Source organism: Sebastes umbrosus, chromosome 11, assembly GCF_015220745.1.
Source record: "Sebastes umbrosus isolate fSebUmb1 chromosome 11, fSebUmb1.pri, whole genome shotgun sequence".
In the NCBI taxonomy this organism is placed as follows: Eukaryota; Metazoa; Chordata; class Actinopteri; order Perciformes; family Sebastidae; genus Sebastes; species Sebastes umbrosus.
In genome coordinates, this window is record NC_051279.1 from 31,086,052 (window position 1) to 31,109,891 (window position 23,840).

Genomic DNA, 23,840 nt, shown 5'->3' on the forward strand with positions numbered 1-23,840 from the left:
AGCCTCTGGGATTTAGTGATCAGATTCACAGCCAGAGTCACATATATTTATTATCATATTACTGTGCATTTAATCCATTATCCCATTGCATCATTTTAGAATCACTAAAGCACAAAAGAAATCTAAAATGCACTGTATAAACCTTCTCCGTAATGATGAACCAACCAACTCAGATTAACATCCACTTTAGGCTATAAACTATAAAGCCAGCATCTAACTTTAATTGGCTTCCTTGGGTGCAAATAACATCACACCTGAAAACACAAACGAATGACAAGGAAACAGAGGTTTCTTTCAAAGCGCTCATTCAACCGTGCCAAAACTGGGGCTGGCAAATGACCTTTGTGGAACCTGTGCTAATGGGGTAGTCTTACCACAATAACTTGTGCATTCAGTCATAAAATGGGAGCTGAGATAGATAACACGTGTGTCTGGCATCACGCACAATGCATCTATTGCCTTGGCAAATTGCTTTGATCATATAAAAGCTTATTGGCTGCAGAGGCGCTGAATTCGCTCCAGCAGGTAATAAAATAGTAGCTCAGTTTATTGGATTACAACAATAGATGCCACCTTTTGCTAAAGTGGAGAGCCAGGAGAAAAGCCAGTTTATTTCTGTGAGACTTACAGCATTCAATGGCGTTCGAAGAAGCCTGCAGGGACAACGTCCTGCCGTTGGGCTGGTTGATGTGGACCCGAAACACCAGTCTCACACGTGTGTTTTTACGTCCGATGTCGGTTTCTCCTTTGCGAAGCTCGATGTCCGAATTGCGCAGCTTCAGGATCCCTGCACAATCAATTCTGGGACAAGAGGGTGAAGGAAAAATTTAACACCACATTTCAAACATGACATTATGTATTAAAGATAAGTTTTGTTTTTTTGGTTCAAGGCAATTAAGATTATTATATGTTTTAGAGTAATTACAGCTATATTATTACATCTAAGTTCTTCTTTTTCTTACAGCATGTTTTTCTCTCCAATTCTTGGGCATGTGCAGGTATTTGCACACGGCACAACACCTGTCCTATAATGTTAGGGGACGTTACCTATGCTAATACCTTCCCTTAGTATTTAGGGGGTGCTACCTATGCTAATACCTGCCCTTAGTATTTAGGGGGCGTAACCTATACTAATACCTTACCTTAGTATTTAGGGAGTGTTACCTATGCTAATACCTCCCCTTATATTGTGTTTAGGGGGCGTTACCTATGCTAATACCTTCCCTTAGTGTTTAGGGGGTGTTACCTATGCTAATACCTTCCCTTAGTGTTTAGGGGGCGTTACCTATGCTAATACCTTCCCTTAGTGTTTAGGGGGTGTTACCTATGCTAATACCTTCCCTTAGTGTTTAGGGGGCGTTACCTATGATATTATATACTCTTATATTGTGTTAGGGGGCGTTACCTATGATAATACGTGCTCTTATATAATGTGTTTAGGGGGCATTACCTATGCTAATACCGGCAAATATATAGTGTTTAGGGGACATTACATATGCTAATACCTGCCCTTATATAGTGTTTAGGAGGCATTACCTATGATAATACGTGCTCTTATATAATGTGTTTAGGGGCGTTAATACCTGCCCCTTAGTATTTAGGGGGTTTTACCTATGCTAATACCTGCCCTTAGTATATAGGGGGCGTTAACTATGCCAATACCTGCTTTTATATGGTCTTTAGGAGGCGTTACCTATGATAATACCTTTAATTATATTGTGTTTAGGGGGCATTACCTATGCTAGTACCTGCCCTTATACAGTGTTTAGGGGGTGTTACTTATGCTAATGCCTTCCCTTAGTGTTTAGAGGGCGTTACCTATGCTAATAATAAACAATCAGCCACCAATATACAATCAAGTGAGATTCATCATTCAGCACACCTGGGTAAGAGCAGATTTGGATGGTTAAGAACATTTGGTGCATCTGGAGTTGACTTGTCGGATTTTTTCGCTTAACAGAAAGTTGAAAATATAAGAGCAATTTAAGAGAATGTTGCTGCATGAAGCCCAACGTGTAATCACACAGGATGCTTCCTACACACTGTTTTCTACAGACGGTACAGTACTGTATGGATAAAGGCTGACGGGAGCAAATTTGATGACTCTGGCTGTTTAAACTGAGACAGCGAGCCGAGTAGCTGCACATGAAGTCCCCGCTGGTGTTACAGATCACTCACTGGAAGTCCACCGGAGTGTGACCGTGTCATTATTAATCCAGCATGTCATCAAAGACAGAATTGGACATTAATGACTTCACATCACAGTTTTAAAGGGTCACGGTGGTTTAAGAATTAGCAGCTCTCCGGAGGAATCCTCTGGACTGACTGAGCACACCGTGGCTTACCACCATCAAACAAGGTCCCATCAGCCTGCAGTCTGTATACACTAAAGTCACTTTATGGCTATGTGAGCGCACCAAGCCTCTCCAGTCCCTTCACACCATTGAAGCCTTACACTTCATATGTTTAAAACCTCTGTTAATCATTGCCACGTGTAGCGTTCGACTCGTTTCTAAGCTGTCTGTCTTTATTTTATTTCACAATTTGGAAGGTATAGGGGTACATTTTCTTTCCCTTTTCTTAGTGGAAAAAGGCATGCATTTTCAGACGTGGCCTTTCATGAATTTAAATAAAACTAGTGTGGCTGGTAAAAAAAGTGAGGGAATACGAATGGGATTTGGTTTGGCATTTCTATTATTTTACATGGTAGCTTTTTTGGCTCTATTCCTGGAACAGGGTAAATGTCAGGTTTTATACCAAACGATTTCTCCCCTTGACTTTGGTTTGGACAGTTTGAATAAATAATATGCAACGCTGACTACCCACTCCTTATCAGCCTCGCATGATGTAAGTGTTTTGTGGTGCATGTAGTTTTAAAACAAACACAGGATGAATCTCCAGCAAAGGAATGTTTAGACTAGTCTTCTAGTTTTTCTTATGAATTTACAGAAGGATATATATGACTTTAAATTAAGCTACCGTATGTGTATGAGATGGATTTTCCTAGAATAAGAAAAGAAAGACAGATTGAAACTGTCTGAAAGTTTGACTGCAGTTCTCGACTGTCTGCATCCCACACAGCGAGCAAATGATTGCTGGCACGAGAGCAGAGCGATGGATGCTGCGTTATCAAGACGACTGTTAAACAGTTCAGTGGAAAGAGACAGTTAAAGGCTTTTCTTTGACCTTTCAGATGGTCGGGGGAGAAAGAGAGAGCTTTCACTCCTCTTCCTTTGGCGTGTGTGCTGACGACAGAGGGGAACAGAAACTTCCTCTTGTAATATTTTTTCAATATCGTTTGCATCCTGAGGGACACATTAAGTCAAATGGGTGAGGGGCGACCCTAAATATGATACAATATAAGGGATATTGTGGTATTGTTGGAAATGATATTGTAAGGCAGCATGAATGTTAAAATCATTCATGCTCGACCAAAGAAGGCCAGTGTCCAGTCAGGAAACTCGTATGTCCTATAAATATCTTTGCATTTATGCACTTAAACAAACACGAGAGTAAAATAGAGATGTATTAAATCATAACTGATTCTTTTTAGGCACAATTTAAGTACTTTCAACTTTAAAACAAGGAGAAGGATAAACTTGAGATGCGGTGAGAGGTAACGGTCTTATGTAACCTATGTTCGGATATAGCGGTTTTTATCCATAACCCAGAGTCCTGGGCCCCAGTCCAACTAAATCCACTGCAGCCTAGTCTGGATGGAGCCCCAGGACAGGAGCTACTGCCTGGACACACCGCAGAGCACAGTCCCCTGGACTACTGCGAGTCCAGAGGAAGGATGAGGCTAAGGCTCATTTACCTCAGCCTAGCAAACTGATGCTAATGTTTTTAAAGATGGACTATTCAGGAGAGTACTTTGTGCAATTCTAACCACACTTTCACAAAGTCAAATATGTCAGCTAATTTCTGTTTGAGCTCACAGACCACCAGAACTCAAAATGAGCAGACATTTACATTTACATAACATTTACAGTAGAAAAGCAGGTAATGGCAAATTGTGTGTTAGCACAACCTTTAAGTGTTTCAGAGTTTGTTAACAATGTTACTGTTTGTGAGCTTAAGTGGATGTAAGTGAAACACAAGAGCTACTTCCTGTTGCACGGCTTACAGTAAGTTAACATTTAGCTAAATTCAGCTAAAAGCTAAACGTTTTCAAACTTCTCATACTTCCACTCACATAGTCTTTTCCTACAAGTCTCTTGCTGGTCATGGTGTGACAGACTGCCACTGTTGTCTATCAGTTGTTCATTTAGAAAAAGAGCTTTTTCACAGAAGACAGTTTTGACATGTCACAGTAGGAAAAACACAATGATATCATGTCATGGCTGACTGGGACCCTGAACGCACCATCGGTACTGTTATTAGCAACACCTGTGGTTTTCCTACTATGACAAATCTAAATGTCTGCTCTGAAAAGGGCCATATTTATTTAAGTTTACTAAGCATATGTGTGCATTAAAGACTTAAAGAGTAATTTGTGCACTTTCTATTCCTTTATAGATCTTAACGGTCATAAATTGACATTGTTTTGCTATTGCTAAATGGCACGCCCCATTACTAGGATCATAATTTATGTGTAATGCAGTGGTGGAATGTAACTAAGTACATTTACTTAAGTACACTTTGTAGTACATGAGTATTTCCATTTTATGCTAATTTATAACTGAACTTTAACTTCATTAAATTTATATTACAGCTTTAGTTAATAGTTACTTGACAGATTCAGATTTATATTACAAAATATATATCAACTAATACATTATTGAGCTACCCAGCAGTATATAAAGTAATGTAAATTAGCCCAACTTTTACCAGCTGCAACATCCAGTAATATAATACACATGATTCTGAAAAGGGCCATTCTGCAAAATGAGTACTCTTACTTTTTGTTCTATTCTAATGCTAATACTTTTTGTACTTTTACTGAAGTAAGATTTAGAATGCAGGATTTTTACTTGTAACAGAGTATTTCTACACTGTAGTACTGCTACTTTTACGTAAGTAAAATATCTGAGTACTTCTTCCAGCACTGGTGCAATGGCTCCTGGTCGGACATTTATTTTACAACTGCAAGCCTGTAGACTTTAGAGTCCTAAGTGACCCGTGAACTCAGTGTGTGGACCATATGGTGTGGACAATGAGTACTTATTTCACTTCCTTAGAAACCATGCATCTCTTGGGGTGAAAGCACAGATCTCAGTTTTGAAGGCCTACTCAGAAGTGTGTGCTGTAAAGCACCTATCATCATGCATTCTGTTTGTAGAGCTAAAGCAAAGAGGAAGGTGCTGAGAGAAAGAAGAGTGTGTGTTTTTGCGGGTATATTTTAAAGTAGAGGGTTACCAGTGAAGAATGTGGAGAGGAAAAAAAGATTGATAGGCGACTTTTGAAGGTCTAAGAGCACTCACATGGCTCTCATGTTGTTCTCAGGCAGCAGAGGGATCTCCAGAACTTTGGTGTTGGATTGCATGACTTCATGGCTGGCGGTGGAGACGGTTTTGCCAGTGATGCGGTGGACCTGGTAGAAGGCATGTGGTCGCAGGAGGCGGTCGTCTGCGGTCCCTATGAACAGCTGCAGGGTGAGCGGCTCGCTTTCCATGTAGCCATAAAGCTGGCGGGAGAACAAAGGGACCCAGGTGAGAGAGGCAACATCGGGTTTTAAGGCCCCCCCATCTCAGGCAACCCCTCATTTAGGAAATAGAGATTGAATGCACATCGGCTACTGATAGTTAAGGGGCCTTTAATGATAGCTCTAACATGGTAAAGGGGCTCTTTGTTTGTTTTTTGGTTTGGTATGAGACCCTTTTTCAGTGGTCTTTGTTGTTCTTTTTTCTGAGCTAAGTCTACATTCCTTCAGGGGAGGGTGAAAAAAGTTTTTGGATGTCTCGGAGTCTGTCTGTAATAGGGATCTCCTCGATACAGAGACACAGAAGCTAATGGAGAGGCCGGCTTCCCAGCACTTCACTGTTCATTAAGATCTCAGAGCTGCTACTTACAAAAGTGCCTACAGAGAGCAGGCTGATCTCATGCACCGTTGGGAGCTATAGCTACAAAAAGCGATGTACTGTAATTCGTATATAGCCCATGAAATCAATTCGTACGGGATCCACGTAACTGTGAACCAGGAAGTATAAAGAGCGACAAACGCTGCATATTGAGGAGGTCGGGGTGGATGGTTGGCTTAAAAAATACTGGACTTCCGCCTAGGGAAACCAATGCTCTTACCCCGTATGAAACCAGAAATCAATGTTGATTTATTTGTCACGTAACTTCTGTGTTTCCGTTCTTCCATACGCCACTTATGGTGTTAATTTAACCCAAATCACGATCTTTTCCTAAACTTAACTAAGTCGTTTTGTTGCCTAAACCTAACCCAGTTGTTTCCTGTGAAGACAGAAGTTTATTGTGAAAAGACTGGAGTGGAAATTGACACGTGCTTCACGTGTTGCTGGACATTCGTAGGTAAACGCACAAAAAAATGAGGAATAACTTTTCGTATGATATCATACGAACCGTTGTATGAGGATAAATGTGAGTTGCATCTACAGTATGTCATGGTACATTAGAATAATGAGTGTAAATAAAATGGAATCAAAATCATGGCATGCATGTGTGTGACCAAAATGACCAAACTCTGTCTTTCTCTGACACACATATCAACATACATGTAGAGTGGAATAAATGTGTCTATATAGGTAGAGTAGTTGCAAATTCAGCAAACTTTTACACCTAAATATAATAACACCAAATCACTTCGTGAAGCTTGGCATGCAGACGGGATCCAGCCCCTTTTACCTTTGGGCTGTTATGAACATGCATTATGATTTCCATTAAAGCTCAGAGACTGTGTCCCACTGTGATGAAAGAGACTCCTGTATCAGAACCACCACTTCAAACAACTACCACTTCCTCTTGAAGGCCTCCATTAGCTGCTACTGCTCGAGTAATAAAAAGATCAAATCTTTTTAAAAAAAAGAGAAGAAAAAGCTCCACATAGCCACGCATAGTTTGAAAAGCACTGTTGACTTTTGGGGTCAACGCCACTTCAAATATAAAGTGTAACTGCCAATTTGCATTCAGCATCCCTGGATCACTTTCTGACAGTGTCTAAAGTAACGTTATTTGATGATTTAACCGAGTGTGTAATGGCTCCAAAATGCGAGGCAGGGTTGTGAATTCCAAAGTGTGGTGAAGGACAACTGATACTTTGTGAGTGATTTCTGACCAGAATAATTCGCCAACTAAATGTGGATTTCTGGTGGAACTGAGTCTTAACATTGCAGACCTCCCAGGATACGCTCGCTCTGTGCAGCGCAAAGTCACGTCAAGTGTGGTCATATGGTAATATGGGCGGATATTGGTGTGGACTTGGAAATCTCTCAGAATCAAAACTGCAGAATCCATCTGGAGAGAAAATCGAGAACTCTTCGTCGGGTGGACCTCTGCGGATCCACCCAGGTGGCTACTTGACCGCATGTGACATTTACTGCGAGGGATCACTTACTGTAGACCGGGGCTCACCAAGCCATGGCCATCTGAAAAATCCCACAAATTGGTCAATTACCCCGGCGCACACCAGCGCATCGCTTCGGACCAATTTTCTCCGTGCTCCATCCGAGTGAAAACAGTGGTACCGTCGGATGGAATAAAAGACCCCTGTTGTTTATCTAAGACACTGAGTCATATAACAAAATGCAGACCACATGTAACCCATGACATAATCTGATTAATGGGTTTATAATCACCTTTGTGAGGAGCGGTCAGAGACAGACGGGGGTGTGTGAGGAAGAGGTAGGCTGCCGGTGGAGGACCGAGGAGCTACGTCATCAGTAGTCTGTGGAAATTAGTGCTGCGGTGTCATGGACACCTAATGCCTTTGGTCTGAGAACAAATTTGTCTGGATACTATATTAAACGTCTGGCCTGATAATAAACATGAAGATTAAAATGCCTTTGGTCTGTACTTGATGACAGATCTTTTGGATTTGGGATAAAGCAGAGGTTCTGTTTTCTTTTTCTTCCCAGTAGAACAATATTCAGTATTAATTATGGTGAATAAAAATAGGATATGACTACTCACTGGAGTAGAGCATATCTCCATATGGCTCAATATTCTCAGCATCAGTTTGCTTTGATTCAGATATCAAGGAAAGCTAAGGCTGTCGTTCATCTCCAAGTTCCTATTTTTCTCTTCAGCTCCGCACAGTGTCTCCAGCAGCTGTCTTGACCTGTGAGCTAGTCACACATGCTAGTCATCAGTGAGTTAGGCCGAGGTCAGGAGCTTCTTGAAGTCTTGGCATCCCAAGGGGCCACTTCATCTATGCGGTGATCTCACCGGCAGACCCCGCTCTGCTTGTTATATTTTACTTATGGTGTCACCAGCGGTAATTATCCATAGCCACACATGCTACCAGTTACTTGTGTATTGACTCGTGAGAGCGCCGTGGCGGAGCATGAGGTACAAATCTGCGACGCCGGAGCGTTAAATTGCATGACGTTCCCTTACGATTTAATAAAACGCAGGCAGCCGCGCTACAAAGCCGTGTCGTCTGTCACTTTTGCCTCGGCAGACTTCTTTGGATGTCTCGGTGACCTCCAACCATTACCTCAGCCGCCACGTGGCTCTAAGGAGGCCCACAAGAGACGCAGGAGGGATGGCGGCGGCGGGGTGGGGGGGTCTTTATCCCTTCACTCATCCTGCGGTAGCGCACGATGACGGTGGCGTCCGTAGTGACCTCATGGAGGAGAGGAAGTGATTAATGAGGTCAGGTAGCCCTCTTGGTGACGCTGGTCTTCCCAGCAGCAAAGGAAGGCGGTCTAGTCCCCCCTGGGCGACCTCCCTCGATCCCTTTACCATATGTGCTCCTCTGACCCTCTCCCTAAGACCCCCACCCCTTTTGCTTCTGCTAAACTCCTGTGATGCTCCCTCACACCACAAGCAGAGTGCAAAACTTACTTCTTCATTTTATTCTCAAAGGGGAAAAAAAGTCGAGATAGTGTCGTAAACTTGAAGCGTGGGCCGACGACAGAGGCCTCACACTTACACACACACACACACACCTGTGACCTCAGCTTTGTATTTGTGTCTAACGCAGCCCGTGAGGTTGGCCCGGAGCGCGGCTAATTTTGACCAGATGAGCTTTTCTAGCCGCAACTGCACACGTGCTGGCACACGCACCGTGTATTTATTTTGAGATAATCTAAACCGAGTTTGAATCGAGGCTTGATTTGCAGCTGTTTCAGGGTGCCAACTTCTGCCACTGTGTCAGCTAGATCCATTTACACCTCCCCACCGCAGGCCGCCGCTGCACGAGCCGTTCCCGATAGTTGAGGCTCAAGTAAAACATTGTGGATATGGCAGCTGATGCATTAATTGTGTAATTGTGTGCAGCTGTTATTGTCTGGGTCAGTTGCCATGATGTGGAGGGGTGTCGAGCTAAAAAGTGAGAGGAGGGTGCATCTCATGCACTTTCCACCATTCATCTCCCAGTGCCCTCGGCCCATTACAGATCCATCATCTGTATCGAAAGTTTCAGCCCTCGGGATACAAGTCCTTTTTTTCTTCCTTTTATTCCCCCTTAATTTTCTCTGCTTCACTCACTGGAAATCAGTTGTGATAAAATAATGACAGTGGGTGTATTTCTTAACTGATTAATATTAGGGCTGTCAAAGTTAACGCGATAATAACACGTTAACACATATTTGTTGTAACACCATTATTTCTTTAACGCATTAACACAACTTGGGTTTTGGGAGGTTACAGCGGGCTCGCTTTTAAAGCTAGAGTGAAGATGCTGATATCATATGAAACTAGAAAACCTCCGGAATCCATTGTCCAACCATGTCATACTAGCTTGTTGCAAAGGAGGATAAATAACGCTCCAAACTTGTGCTAAAATTTGGCGAGGATAAACTGGGATGGCCATTTTCAAAGGGGTCCCTTGACCTCTGACCTTTAGATATGTGAATAAAAATGGGTTCTATGGGTACCCACCAGTCTCCCCTTTACAGACATGCCCACTTTATGATAATCACATGCAGTTTGGGGCAAGTCATAGTCAAGTCAGCACACTGACACCCTGATAGCTGTTGTTGCCTGTTGGGCTGCAGTTTGCCATGTTATGATTGGAGCATATTGTTTTATGCTAAATGCAGTACCTGTGAGGGTTTCTGGACAATATCTGTCATTGTTTTGTGTTGTTAATTGATTTCCAATAATAAATATATACATACATTTGCATAAAGCAGCATATTTGCCCACTCCCATGTAGATAAGAGTATTAAATACTTGACAAATCTCCTTTTAAGGTATATTTTAAGTATACAAAATGTGTGATTAATCGCGTTTAACTATGGACAATCATGCGATTATAATTTTTTTTTTCATAGCACATTTTATCCCTCAATTTCTTTAGTAATAGTGACACTCTCAATGCTGCCTGCACCTGGCCTCAATAGTTCAAATAAAAAATTTGAACATGCAACGTTTAATAATGACTTGCTGGTAAATTAGACGTGTCTGGACCGACTAGAAATTGAGTGTGAATACACTCTACAGGCCTGCAGCGGGCTGCCTTCTATCCCTCCACAGTGATTTCATCACTGCCTGGAGAAATGTCATGACTCGTAGAGGTCCACGTGGCGCAGAGGATTGGGGAGAAGAGAAGCAGAAGACGACTGGAAGCAGCAGAGGAGGGGGGAGGAGAAATACAACAGCAGATTCAGGCTTTTTCCCATTATCACGCTCCCCCTCTCTCCGTCAAGTGCTGACAGTCCCACAGCCAGCCTTTGCTGTATCCAATTAAACGTACACTCGTCCAAGTTGTCTCTCCTTCCAGACTTTACTCTATCGCCCTCCTGCCCCGCTAATGTCTCCAGTGCCTCATATTGAATGCATAAGGCAACATATGCAATCCTTTAAAAGCGCTGCATATCCATAGCTCCGAAAGCTTTTTTTTTTTTATAAGCAACCAAACAGCTATATCCCTCAAAGTTTTTGTTGAGCTGAGCACTTTGGTGTTATGTCATTGAGGGCATAGCTTCAAGCTCTAGCCCATGTCTAGACCAGTGAGGGTCCAAATTCCATATAAAAAAGAACGGCTACGTTACCAACGCAGCCTGCCATGACAAACAGCATCCAAACCTACAGAGAATTTAAGTAAGATGATGCACGGATGACTGCTGTGGCCCCCCATATCACGACTACCCACCAGTAGCTTACCTCATAAATCTGTGGGCTGTCTGGTTATCACCTCAAAACCAGCAGAACACCATGCACATTTCGCTCCATTTTTTCCACTTTGCTATTAACTGGTAATTAGTGGTAGCCCAATACCAGCGTAAGGGAAGCCCCGCAGATGGAGGACCACAATTTAAGAGTGGCATAAATACCCCTTTGGGCAACGAGTAACAGCCCTGACTAAGCTCTAACAGCACTACGGGGTACGCCGAGCCTTTTGAATATCAAACAAGAGGCGGCAGCGGATTTAATGAGCAATTAGCAGCTACAGTATAGGATGCTGTACACCAGGTTTTTTTTTTTTTCTTTGAGACATTACGCAGCCAGCGAGCACCGGATCCCAAGGTGAAACCGCACATGCGAAGGAACCGAGCACATGTTCGCCGAGCGCTTTCATGTTGTCGTGGCGGAAACATACTGCAAATTTGATGTGCATTACATACGGTTGCAGAGGAAGGGAGATGGGTATTAAGTCACGCACACGTTAATAGGGATGATGGCCACATCCTGCTGAAATTACACCATGTCTGTTGCTGCTTTAGACTTAATGAGAGACTGAGTGTGTGTGTGTGTGTGTGTGTGTGTGTGTGTGTGTGTGTGTGTGTGTGTGTGTATGCGTGAGGGGGAAAGCCCTATAGGCCAGTCATTATCCTATACGAACTAGCCATATGCACAACTGTGCTGAGCGCTGCATGCGCGATAGGATTTAATACTCCACAGGTGTTGCTGTCTGCTGTTACTAAAGGTCTGGCGGACGTCTGTGTGCTTCCTGACTGAGGGTGAACCAGAAAAAGCCTTTGCAACATCTTCAACTGAACCCACATTTGAGATCAGAGCCGGGTCACGTCCTCGGTCACTATATTCTCAATGAAAATTATTCTGCAAATTTCCACCTTTTTCCCCACTCTGGAAAAACCCATCAATCAATGTCGTGGTGATATTCTCAGAGAGGGTAGACCAGGTTGTTGTTGTTTTTTTTTCCTAAGCACGGCTTCGACAAATCACCCCGTAGACGTTTGGCATAGCTGCGGTGAGAGTCTGGAGCGGTGTGAGAGGAGCCGATAGAGCACCCGACATCCCCTTAATGGCGCTGTGGTCTGCTGAAGTAAATAAAGTGGAAAAGCAGCCGCGGGGGTCACGGAGTGGATCAATCGGGAGAGAGGAGGTTAAAAGGCTGTGGATGCGGAGGAGGGGAAGCACGGAGTGCGAGTCCAGAATAAATGACTTGAGATTCGGAACAGGAAGCGCAGAGAGCCGGCGCACGCAGCAAGAGGGGTAATGAGTCGAGGTAACCCGTGATCTAGAGGTTTTCACCGGCGTGCCGCTGGAGTACAGACACTCCATTCTTCCCACCCACCCATCCCATCCCACAGTGGGTATGTGGTGTGGTTGATGCGCAGCAGGTTAGGATGATGTCAGACCTTACTGATGCTAAACTTTCCTGTGCGTTTGTCAAGAAAACACCTCTTGCTTGTTATTGAATAACAAGACAACAACAGCAAGTGAGCAGTCTTGGTTTGATTATCCTGTCAGCCTCTCCGGGGAACACCGTAAGCTGAAACAAGTGTGTCCCTTCATGTTTTTCATCTTGCTGTTTTTTCATCCGTCGCTGCTTTCCAACACACATGTCACCATCACTTGTAGCGCACGTGTCTGATCACCCATGAGCGAAAAAAAACAACAATAGATCTGTCTGTGGACGGCTGGGCTTCAACCTGCCTGTGTGGGTTTTGGGAGATGGTTGAAGGATGAACGGTTCACGAGGAGTGACATCCTCAGGCCCCCCAGGGAGGGAGGCACCGGTGCATGGAAAGGGGAGGTGGCGTCCGATGGGTGCCGGGATCCTGACTATCCACCCCCACCGCCGCTGTGCTCAGCCAACCTCGGTGCCACCCAGGCCCTAATCAGCAGGATGCAGAGGATCTCCAGGGGCAGCCGAGCCAGGCCCCAGCTGCCTGCTGACTCCCTCTGCCCCTTCCCTCTCTCTCTCTCTTTCTCTCTACTCGCTAAGCTCAAACACACACACAGACACTTCCTTAGCTGCTTCCTACACCCGTGTCCCTGTGTCATTATTGACTCATTCTCCTTGACTGCACCTCACCCATCCAGCGCCTGCCACTCATTACCACAGGGCACCGGGGGACTACAATCGTGCTCTATCCTCCAAGACAACACAATTTCACCCGACACTACAACAAAGACTAAGACAGCGACAAGAGAGTGAGGCAGTCAGATTCAGGATTTGTACTCCAAACTGTGCAAAAACCTCCCCGAAGATACAGCACACGCTCTTCTTCTTCAGTTTACCCTCTAGCATGTACACATGATTGCGTGATGATTCTACCAACTGCCACGCTTCTAGTGGTTTCCACAGTTATGAAACCCTCGAGATATTCCAATTGACTGCACATGCAATATCAGACGCATAAATCACTCCTCGCTAAAAAAAGTAAGAGTAAAGTGTGAGCTATGCGAGTAAGGGGGAGGTGTGACGGTAAAGCAGCTGTCATCATATTTCCTCCATGACTACTACCTAATAAGTGCTCGACATACACAGTGAGACTTCCTCGAAAAAAAACTGGCGATGAATTGGCGTCTGTGTAGTGTGAAATAAACAACCCGAGCCATCGATCTAAATCCGGATAGAAGCAAAGACACACAGGATGCTTACTCATGACTTTTTTACCCCGGCCCCCGGAGTGAGTCAGAAAGTGGTGTGAGCAAAATCAAAACCAGCCTCACCTGCCACAGCTGTGCACGGCGGGCCGTGTCTGGTCAGCCTCACGGGGAGGTGCGAGGGTAAAATGTTGATTCGCCCTCATAAAGGTTTGTAATGAAGGGGAATAATTACCTGTATTTACATAGAAAACCTGAAGGTTGACAGGCCTCTTTATGAACACCACGTTGGCCTGCAGCTGCCAAGCGCGTTTGACACCGAGCAGGCCAGGATGTGCTGACAACATGTATTTACAAAACAGCTGCGGCGCTAACAACGTCCGTGTGACAAGGATGGACCACCAACCTGAAACTGTACTGGTCCAAAATAATGTTTTCTGTAGTGTTTTGCTTTGGGCCGCATGATAAAATAGAACATCTGCTACCTGAAATCTTTAGATCCAGTCTGTCACAAAAGCATCACCAAGGAAAGTCCACGCAGTTTCATTTTTAATTGACGACATTAAAGGCAAACTGACGCTCAACCTGAAGGACACGCACGCACACACACACACACCATGTTAGATCCCCACCTTAAGCAAACCAAGATGTCAGCGCAGTGTGATGACAGTGGAGCAGAGAAAAGGAGCTCTGTGCTGCCGTGGTGAGGCTGACGTGTGCTCTTTAAGTGTTCGCCAAGCACAATAGTGAGAGGCGATGGTCCTGCTCTATACTAATTGAGTCAGCATGCACTGCTGCTGGTCAGGGCGACCTTTTGCAGCAGCAGATTGACTCCCGGCTTCAGGGAGCATTAATAACACAGCGTACAGAAACATATATACAGTGGTGTGTGTATACGCTGCACCGCTGCCATCAAAAGTAACAGAGAGGGCTTTTCAGATCTGCTTAAAGTGGCATGACAGGTTTGCAATGACACATACTTATAATACTTTCTAATCTTCTGATGCAAACTTTCATAAATGAAGACAGGCTGCTCAAATCAGACTTTTTAGGTACGATATGAGTCACATTATTTCTGCAGAATGAGCTGTAAAGATCTTTGCAGATGATAATAAAAGGAAATCACATAGTTCAGAATTAAAAGTCTGACCCCTCAAATCTGATTTGAAGATTTTTTTGAAGAAGAAATAGCAAGAGAATGTCAGAGTCTAGACTAATGACATAAAGGTCATGGCTCTGACTTTGCTCTGAGACTACATGCTGTCATAAAGTCAGCAACGGCCAAACTTCCATGTCATTAACTTGTTGTTGGACAGAAAAAAAAGTTCCATCAATCAGTCAGAAAGCACTTCTCTGCTTGTTACCACTCTATGCCGTAATGACAGCAAATTATCAAACACACAAAGCTGATAAACACATGTGTGTACAGTGAATATAAAAGGCATTTTTCTGGCTCACACAGTGCTGGTGACATACCTGTACGACAGGGTGGCTGCCGCACAGCGCCTTCACCGCCCCTCGGCTGCCTTCGGTCTCGTAGTGGGCCCTGTGGTGGGACTTCGGCTGCACCTCGATCTGCAGGTTGTACGGGCCGGAGCAGGACGGGAGCTGCCAGTCAAGAGATGGCAGAGACGGGCTGCAATCACATGACACATTCTTATTAGGATAAAAAACACGAATACACAAAATGTCTGTTTCTTACTCTACCGCTGATTGATATCATAGTAACCTTTATAAGAAAGATTGACACTGTCTGTGGTAAACACTTGGTGTCTGGTTATTCTTTCCTGAATAACAGGAAGTGCTGTGACTAGCATTTCCAGGTTGCTTAGAATAAAATAATGGATAATAATTGTGTTTTTATGGATTTTTTTCCTCTATTTTATTCTACTCTATTCTTAAAGAGGACTTATTATGCTTTTGTGCTTTTCCCTTTACTTTAGTGTGTTACATAGTTTTTCGTTCATGTAAAAGTCCACGCCAAAGGAAGTCATTCTGCCCCACAGAAACACTGCTCCTGAACTGCCTAAAACGCCTTACTTGAAGTCCCGCCTTTTTCTTCTGTAACATGGTGATGTCAGCAAGTAACACATTTGCATAATACCTGCCTAACGGCTAGTTTGGCACGCCCTAAAACAAAGCTAGTTAGAGCGGAGCTGGAGCAGAGTCCGAAGAGTTTTGTTCGGCTGACCAATAACAACAGAGTGGGCCAGCTGACCAATCAGAGCAGACTGGGCAGGAGCTCAAACAGAGCCTTTCAGACAGAGGGTGAAAAGAGGTGCAGCCGGTATGAGAAAAATACGTGTTTTTTAACATTAAAGCACGGAAACATGTTCAAGTAGAAATACAAGTATGAACGTGAAAATTAGCATAATAGGTCTTCTTTAAAACTGTAGTCACATTTGATTTGCCAAAGTAGGAGCAGCGAGGTTGCATTGCGGTTCCATCACTGGAATCAAAAAGTTCTAAACTTGCTTTAAATTAGACTCAAATCAGGACACTTTGGTGTCATCCAACTGGCTTGATCCTTCTCCATTCCATCATGGTCTGTAATCTAATCAATTGAAGTCATTCGTTGACGTGCGTAATTCCTCAGGCCTGGGTATAATAACATAATAATTAGTGGCCTTTTCTTTTTAAAAAATAAATGAGAGACGAATGTGCCCCGGTTAGAGAGCGGTGCGTTTTGTATTATGGCGTGACAGACAGGTGGAAACAGGCCGTTAAGAAAGTGACAGTGGGAGGAAAGACATTTCTAGGGCACGAAAACAAATCTCACACTACTGGCAATCAGCCTGTCCTTTGACACAATTATTATCCATTCCAAATTGATATAATTGTAAAGCACAGCGCCACTAGTATCGAAGACAATGGCGTTATACCATGGAATAAGGTCAGCAGCATACCCTGCCTCAGAGCATGATATCTCTTTCTCAGAGCTACAGCTGGCCTCTCTTAACATCATTGTTCTCGAGATGGAGAGTCAGAGCTTCCCACGTGAACACCGTGGAGATATCTAAACCAAAACAAACATGTGCAAGACAATATTTCACTATGCCGGATGCCTGGTAAACTCAAAGCCCTGACCCGGAGGGTGGCTCAACTGAAAACAATCTCTGGCATCTCTGTGGAACTCGCGGGCTGTTTGTTGACCCAAAACGAACTGATTTCCCCCCACGGGGCTTTATCTGCCCAGTCAGTGCATGACATCAGGTTAGCTACACAGAAAGAGATGGGCCGACGGCGCGACGGACCGCGGCAGCGAGCCGGCTGATTAACCCACAGACTGCTTCCCCTTCAGTCAGGCCTGTCACCAGTACTTCCTGTTGCTCGCTATCTTAATCAAACACTTGATTTCCGACAGGAGAGCGTGTTATTGGCTTGGGGGAGAAAAAAATGCCACGACGGACACAATTGAAAATAAAAAAAAAAGCTTGTTTTGCTCAAAAGTCAAAATCAATGATATAGTCGAGTGCATGTGTGTGGGATTGTGTCTATATGAGTTCTTCTGTTTGTGTGAGGGTTGCTATAGCAACAGTGCCACACACATGCTGGGCAACTCCACCCTGTGAAATATGATTTATGAAATAGTTTTGATCTTCAAAGAGAACTCCTTTGGAAAGTGAAGAGTCTGCAACTTTTGGATTTCTTCCTTTTGATATGGCCTTTGAAGATTAAAAACTATAACCGAAATATTGTCCTTGCAATAAATTAACACTAAACATTAACACATTAAAGCAGCAGTAGGCGAGATTGGAGCAAATATGATTAAAAAAAGTTATTTTTATAAAACGGTCACTAGGTAATCTGAAAAAAATGATGTGCCTCTGTGTCCCCCGGTGTCCTCCGGTGCTCCTATCGGCATCTGTAAGATGTCACAGACCGGAGGAAAACAAGCAGTCAGAGCTGATCTGGAGTCTGCCGTCCAGCTGCCGTCTATGAGAGTCGGCTGTCAATCACTCGCGAACTCCGACCAAACGGTCAAACTAGGCAGTGCTGATCAAATATGAATCAATATTCAGTATTGTAATGCCTATTTCTCTCCTCAAATGATTTCAGAAACATCTTATAGTGTACTGTTTAGCTGTAAAATGAGAAGGTTTGTGACCCGGCAGCCATGTTGAGATCAAGTTGAGGAAATACCAAGCACCGCCCACCAGCCGGAGCACAGCCAATAGGAACGCTCAATAGGGACGCTCTCTCTCTGAAATGACCTGTGATTGGTGAAATTAAAGTATTCCTAAAGCAGAATGTGTCTGTCTTAATAAGTAGGCTACACCTGTAGGCAATTTAGAAAAAAGACTGCTGGGTTAGTTTTAGGGTTTGACGAATATATCTGCTTTCGGCGATTGGCTGAGTACATCACAGGCTGTTTGTCATTTTATTTTGCTAATTTAATGGTCTGCCTCCGAAGAACTAGAGCCTTTCTGCTGCTGCTCAGCGGGCAGAGAGAGACGGGGGGAAAACAACGTGCATAGTCGGCATATTTTCACATTTAACTCGGTTTATTTTGACCATTTCATTTTTATTTTGGTGATTGTTGGAAAGGTCTAACCCAGACGGTTTTGGTGAGTTTTATTTAGATTCTGTTGAGTTTTAATGAAGTGTGTTTTACGCACACACAAACACACGCACAAATATATCAGCAATTGCCGGTTGTTGGGCTGAAGATGGCTGGTGGGAAAACTTTAACCTATTGCCCAACCCTAGTTGGCTTTACGCTGACTGGTTGGATTCGTAACTTTGCTACAGCACTACGGAGTTGCTGGACCGGTTCCACCTACCTGAGGTAAGGCTTGGGTTTAGACCAGGAGTACGGATGCTGGGGCACATCCAGGAACCCTCCACAGTAGCTCTCCTTCTTGAGGGCCAGACGGGAGGGGTAGTCCTCGTGGCAGAGCTCCCCATCGAGACCCAGCACCAGTCCATCGCCACCAGGCTCCAACTTCAGGCTCATGGCGGCCGCGTGGTCCAGCATGGTCTTCCGCGTCTTGATTGGGATTCCCTCCCCCATGTCCACCACTCCATCTGTGGTTAGAGCGTTGATGGCGGCCACGATGGCAGAGTTGGTGTACTGGTTGGTGTTGGCGAGCCAGTTCTCATCTGTGACACTGACCCTGGGGGAGATGTGCGGGGACGGGATGGGCGACTGTTGGGGCGAGCAGGAGATCTGACGGTAGGTGGTGCCGTTGAAGCTGTACTTTCTCTTCCCCATGCCGCCGCCGTTGACTCCGCCGCCTCCGCTGCAGGAAGGGGAGTTGGGCCTGGAGCCACGAGGTTGCGCCGGCCAGCCTTCCTCGGCCAAGGCTCCGATCTGAGGGGAGGTGGAGGGGGAGTGGTGAGGGGAAGCTACAGGGCCGCTGGCATGTGGGCAAGACATGAGCGAAGATGAGCCTTTGGGTGAGACGCAGGGAGACTGCCACGGGGAGTTCTGCGGGGAGTTGTCGTAGTTGTAGAAGCCGGACTCGTAAGAGGACGCCTCGGAGTTGCAGCTACGCGAGGAAATGCTACTCGCAGGGCTGAGGCAGGTGGGATCGCGGTAGCCGTCGGCATTGGGCAGCGTCAGCGTCACGATGGAGTTGACGCCCCGTTTGATGATGTGGTCCTCGCTGCTGCTCTCCTCTACCTCATCCTCAGGATACTGGCTGTAGGCAGTGATCTCAATACGGGGGCTCTCCAAAGCCGGGGCCCCGTTGGGTCTCAGGCCGTGGGGCAGGTAGTAGCCTGATGCTGCGTGGTTATCATTTTGGAGGCTGTAGCCCGTCTGGTGGCAGGAGGAGACTGAGATGACTGGGCTGGACTGTAAGGTGTGGTACTGGGTGGCCAGACAGGGGTTGCCCATTCCCAGTGGAAGGGACAAGCTGACATTTGGTGTGTAGCTGTATGCATCTGAAAAGAAAGAAGTATATTGTAAGTATATTGAAGCACAATATATGACAACATGCCATTACATTATGGCAGTAATTAACTCTGATTACATTTTAGAACAATACCCCTACACAAATCTGACCAACATGTCCCGCAGCTCCCTTCTTTATAAACATCTGGAGAAGCTTAGCAATCATCTCAAAGCAGTTACTGTATGTGGTTTGCTGTGTAGTCGCAACGTTGCACAGCCACTCTGTTTGTTTGATCAGTTCATCTGAGGCTCTATTTGGCACTCCCTGCTGTCATATGTACTCTACACGAATTCCTCCAGCAGCGCTGATGGATGCTTTATTTGATTGATTGCATCACTCACTGAGTGAATTAGGCCCTCCCCTGTGGAAAACTGACAGCACTCTCGCATCGCTCTGAGCTTGTGATTAAGTCAAAGGGAGTTTGCTGCAGCGTTACACACAGATGCGGCGCGGCACTGTACACACACAAACAAACAAAGGGGCACGCACGAGCGAGCGCGCAAGGAAATCACAGGCAGACAAGTGCAATGACACGCAGATCGGTGGAAGTGCATGTAGCCTAGCAGTTACCCTCGTAGCAGCTGGCTGCTGCTGCATCACAAGTTGTAAACCTCATGTCAGCCTTTTTTTATTTACAATGTCAATGAGGGTAAAAGTGGTCAAAGAATGAACACCGTTGAGTCTGAAACCCCGGTAAAAGGGCATTCCCCTTTATGCAGCGTGCTATATCTGTTAACCACAATGCTGTGCATCACATGAAATGATGAATCTGTCACACACACCACATAATGTGTGGGTAGGCAGTCTAAAATTAGTTTATGAGCGTCTATTTTCAGAGGTGATTATGCGATGTGCATCAGACAAGTTCAATATACCACAACATGAGTGAAGCCTAGGACGACTTTCAAAACCACAACTGACACATATTATTCACAAAACAAAATGTTATTGTAAAATTCTAATTAAACTTTTGTTTGGTTAGCAGAGTGCTAAATGCAGTCCCTTTTACAGCCTTTCGGCACAGAAACACACTGACTTCTGAAGTGTTTTTAATCCCGGTTGGCTACACACACTGTGCAATATACAGGACATACAGTAAATAAGAGCCTCCCTCCAAAGTACCCACCTCTCTTAGGTTCACTCTGGACACCTTGGCTGTACTCAAACACATAGCTGAAATCAAACTCTTGCTCTTCATGCTGGAAACTCATCTCTCCGCCCCAGTGATTAAACACTAAGTTTCAACAGAAAAACTACAGTAGTGCATGCCCTCAGCTCTGTCTCCTCTGATGCTTTTCTCCTCTGGTTCACCCTCTTCTAGTGCTGAACGGAGGATAATTCCCTGCCCACTCCAACCCGGTGTGACACACCTCCTTACTTCAGGCCCGGCTGACTTTGCTCAGAGTTGCAGCTGTTATTCTTTTTCCTTTTGAACGCCGCAACAAACTTGACTTCTTCTACCACCCACTCAAACACACACACACATACACACTGACTGGGGCTTTCACTCTTGTGTGCTGCATGAAACTTGGGCTCTTTCCGGGTCACACGTCTGCTGAACTAACAACATTATAGACCAGATCATACAGTAATTTGTGGGGTGAAACAAATGAAAGAAAAAGAAAATGACTGCACTCATGCACTTGGGGAAAAGCCTCTACAATTGTTTGCAGTGTGCATTCAAAAAATGCGGTGAGATAATGTGAAAACACAGACTATCACACAGATTATAGCGTGCTCTTTCTGTCCCCCACAATTTTTCTCAATTATGCTATCACGATCAAAAACACACTCTTCCCACAACCAAACCAGCGTGACTAAAGAATGGACGGGTTTATGTGCAGGGATTGTGGTCGAGGTCGGGCTCAGACTGACGGGACCTCAGGGAGAGATAGGTGGTCGCCCACAGAAGTCATCTGCAGCCTCTGGAACTAAGAACCCAGGGGCCACTTATCACACATGGCTGACTATGGGCTATGGCAAAACACCAGTAAAATGTGTGTGTGTGTGTGTGTGTGTGTGTGTGTGTGTGTGTCTGAGTTTATGCATATGTGTGATAATAAAGCAGCCCACGGCATATTGCTGAAGCTGCGTGTGGTTAAGCACGTCTCATTGTCAAGCAAGCTACCCGGGATCCCTGAACGCACACATCACAGCTCTCTCTCTCAATCCCTCACACACACACACACACACACACACACACATACACACACACGTCTGTTACCAATTATACGGCTTAGGACTGAGGGACTGAAATGAATAATAATAATACAGCCCGCACCCGTCAGTCTGAAACCTCAAAGACAAAATGAAATTACCAAAATCCACAAAAAAGACAGTTGCATCAGCACTGGGAGACTCTGTGAATTATGACAAGACAGACTATCAATGGCTTCTGATGGAGCAAATCTAATTTTGCTACCATAAAACGCAGAATCAAAGAGCCTTAAAAAAAAAAACAAGCCTTTCCTTCTAAATGGCAAACTGAGGCTGAATCATCCTCCGAGCCAAAGTAAAGTATCTCTAAACAAGGCACAGAAGAACCTTAAGCAACCCCTGATGTTGCTGTTGTTCTACTGCTGAACTCTGACCTCGCTATGCACAGGGGGAATAGATAATCTCCCTGATTTTTAATTTGAACATCTTATTAAGAGGGGGTGCAGGTGACAAGCAACATTATTTGCACATGATGAGAAGCACCTGCAGAAACAGCTGGAGACACCTAATGGTGTGGATGTTAAATGGGTGCATGCCACTCAGTATACTTTAGTGAGTGCTAATTTGTAGAGCAAAAGGTGCCATTTATTTGGTGACATCTTTAGAAAAACAACTGTCACACCATCATTGCAAATTATTAGTTTAAACTTGTAATAAAAAAAGTAATTTATCAAAGTGACAAAATAATAATATACTGTCAGGCAGTGCTCAAGTTTGTACCAAGATATTTGCAGGTGGATTTATTTATTTATTTTTATTTTAAAAAAAAAAGAAGAAAAAAAGAAAGTAGTTCACCCAAGCTGACAGCCCTTTCCTCTGTAATATGAGTTTACCAAATGCTTGACCCAGACTTTACAGTATATAAGCTATCAATATGTATTATAGGTGTAAACACATTTTAATATACAGCAGTATTCAGCCACGACAGCAGATTGACATCGGAGCGCTGGTAGAAACATGAACATATCTCTTACCTTCTTCTGCAGACTTCATCTCGGCAGTGAGAGAGGTGAGAATGTGGAGTCCCCGCTCCGTCACACCGGCTCCAAAACTCAACTTGGGATTGACGCTCAGGCAGAAGGGATCCTGCATTCAACAAGCGATGCGCAACTTTCTCCGGCTGTGAGACTGTTTAACTGTCTAGATCACTTCACTCACAAATACCATCAAATAAAAGCATAATTCGCAGCGAAAGTTAAAGCAAAGCGAGTGTAACAACTTGGACGCGCACACCGCGGTGGACGGGAGGAGAGAGAGAGAGAGAGAGAGATCTAGTGGATGTGGAGAGACCGGCTGCAGGTATATAGTGTAGAGGTGAGTTTGCCTCTCTTCAGCTTCAATGAAGGCTTTTTCAAGAGTGTCCCCAGGTCGATGACGCAGGGCGGTTTGTCAGAGGGGCCGGCTCCGGAGCTTTTAAAGCTGGAAAACACCCTCCGTCCGACCGACCGTCAGCGCGCCGCCCATCCAGGGATGACGCGACCGCTCCTGCAACCTCCTAGAGCGGCTGATGAGGGCTGCTAGCCCGGGATCCCTGAGGTGGAGGTGGGAGGTGTGTGTGCTGTGTGCTGTGTGTGTGGGGGATTGTGTTTGTGTGTTAGAGAGAGAGAGAGAGCGAGAAAGAGAGAGAGACTCTGCCCCAAAGTTTATTCTACAGTCGCAATTTTGTTTTCTTTTTCCATCACCCATCCAGCAGTTACTGCCACTAAAGCTGTCCACAGTAGACTATTCATATGTATTCCTATAATTACATTTAAATTATACAATAATGTATACAAGTCACAATGCTAATTGGCCATAAGTTGCATATATATACAGTATATAAAATATTGAATTGAGATTAATTGCAAATGAATC

At 44.6% G+C, this 23,840-nt stretch overlaps 1 protein-coding gene across 1 annotated transcript in view; it reads right to left on the bottom strand.

Moving 5' to 3' along the window:
- Positions 1-23,496, bottom strand: part of LOC119497518 (nuclear factor of activated T-cells, cytoplasmic 1-like) — a 66,151-nt gene extending 42,655 nt beyond the window's left edge. The window contains exons 1-5 of the mRNA XM_037785686.1: positions 22,961-23,496; positions 18,654-19,758; positions 15,346-15,505; positions 5,424-5,626; positions 629-801 (exon numbers count right to left, since the gene is read on the bottom strand). Coding sequence (XP_037641614.1) covers positions 629-801; positions 5,424-5,626; positions 15,346-15,505; positions 18,654-19,758; positions 22,961-23,078 — 1,759 coding nt within the window. The 5' untranslated portion in view covers positions 23,079-23,496. The remainder of the gene's footprint in view (positions 1-628; positions 802-5,423; positions 5,627-15,345; positions 15,506-18,653; positions 19,759-22,960) is intronic.
- Positions 23,497-23,840: the final 344 nt, after the last annotated feature.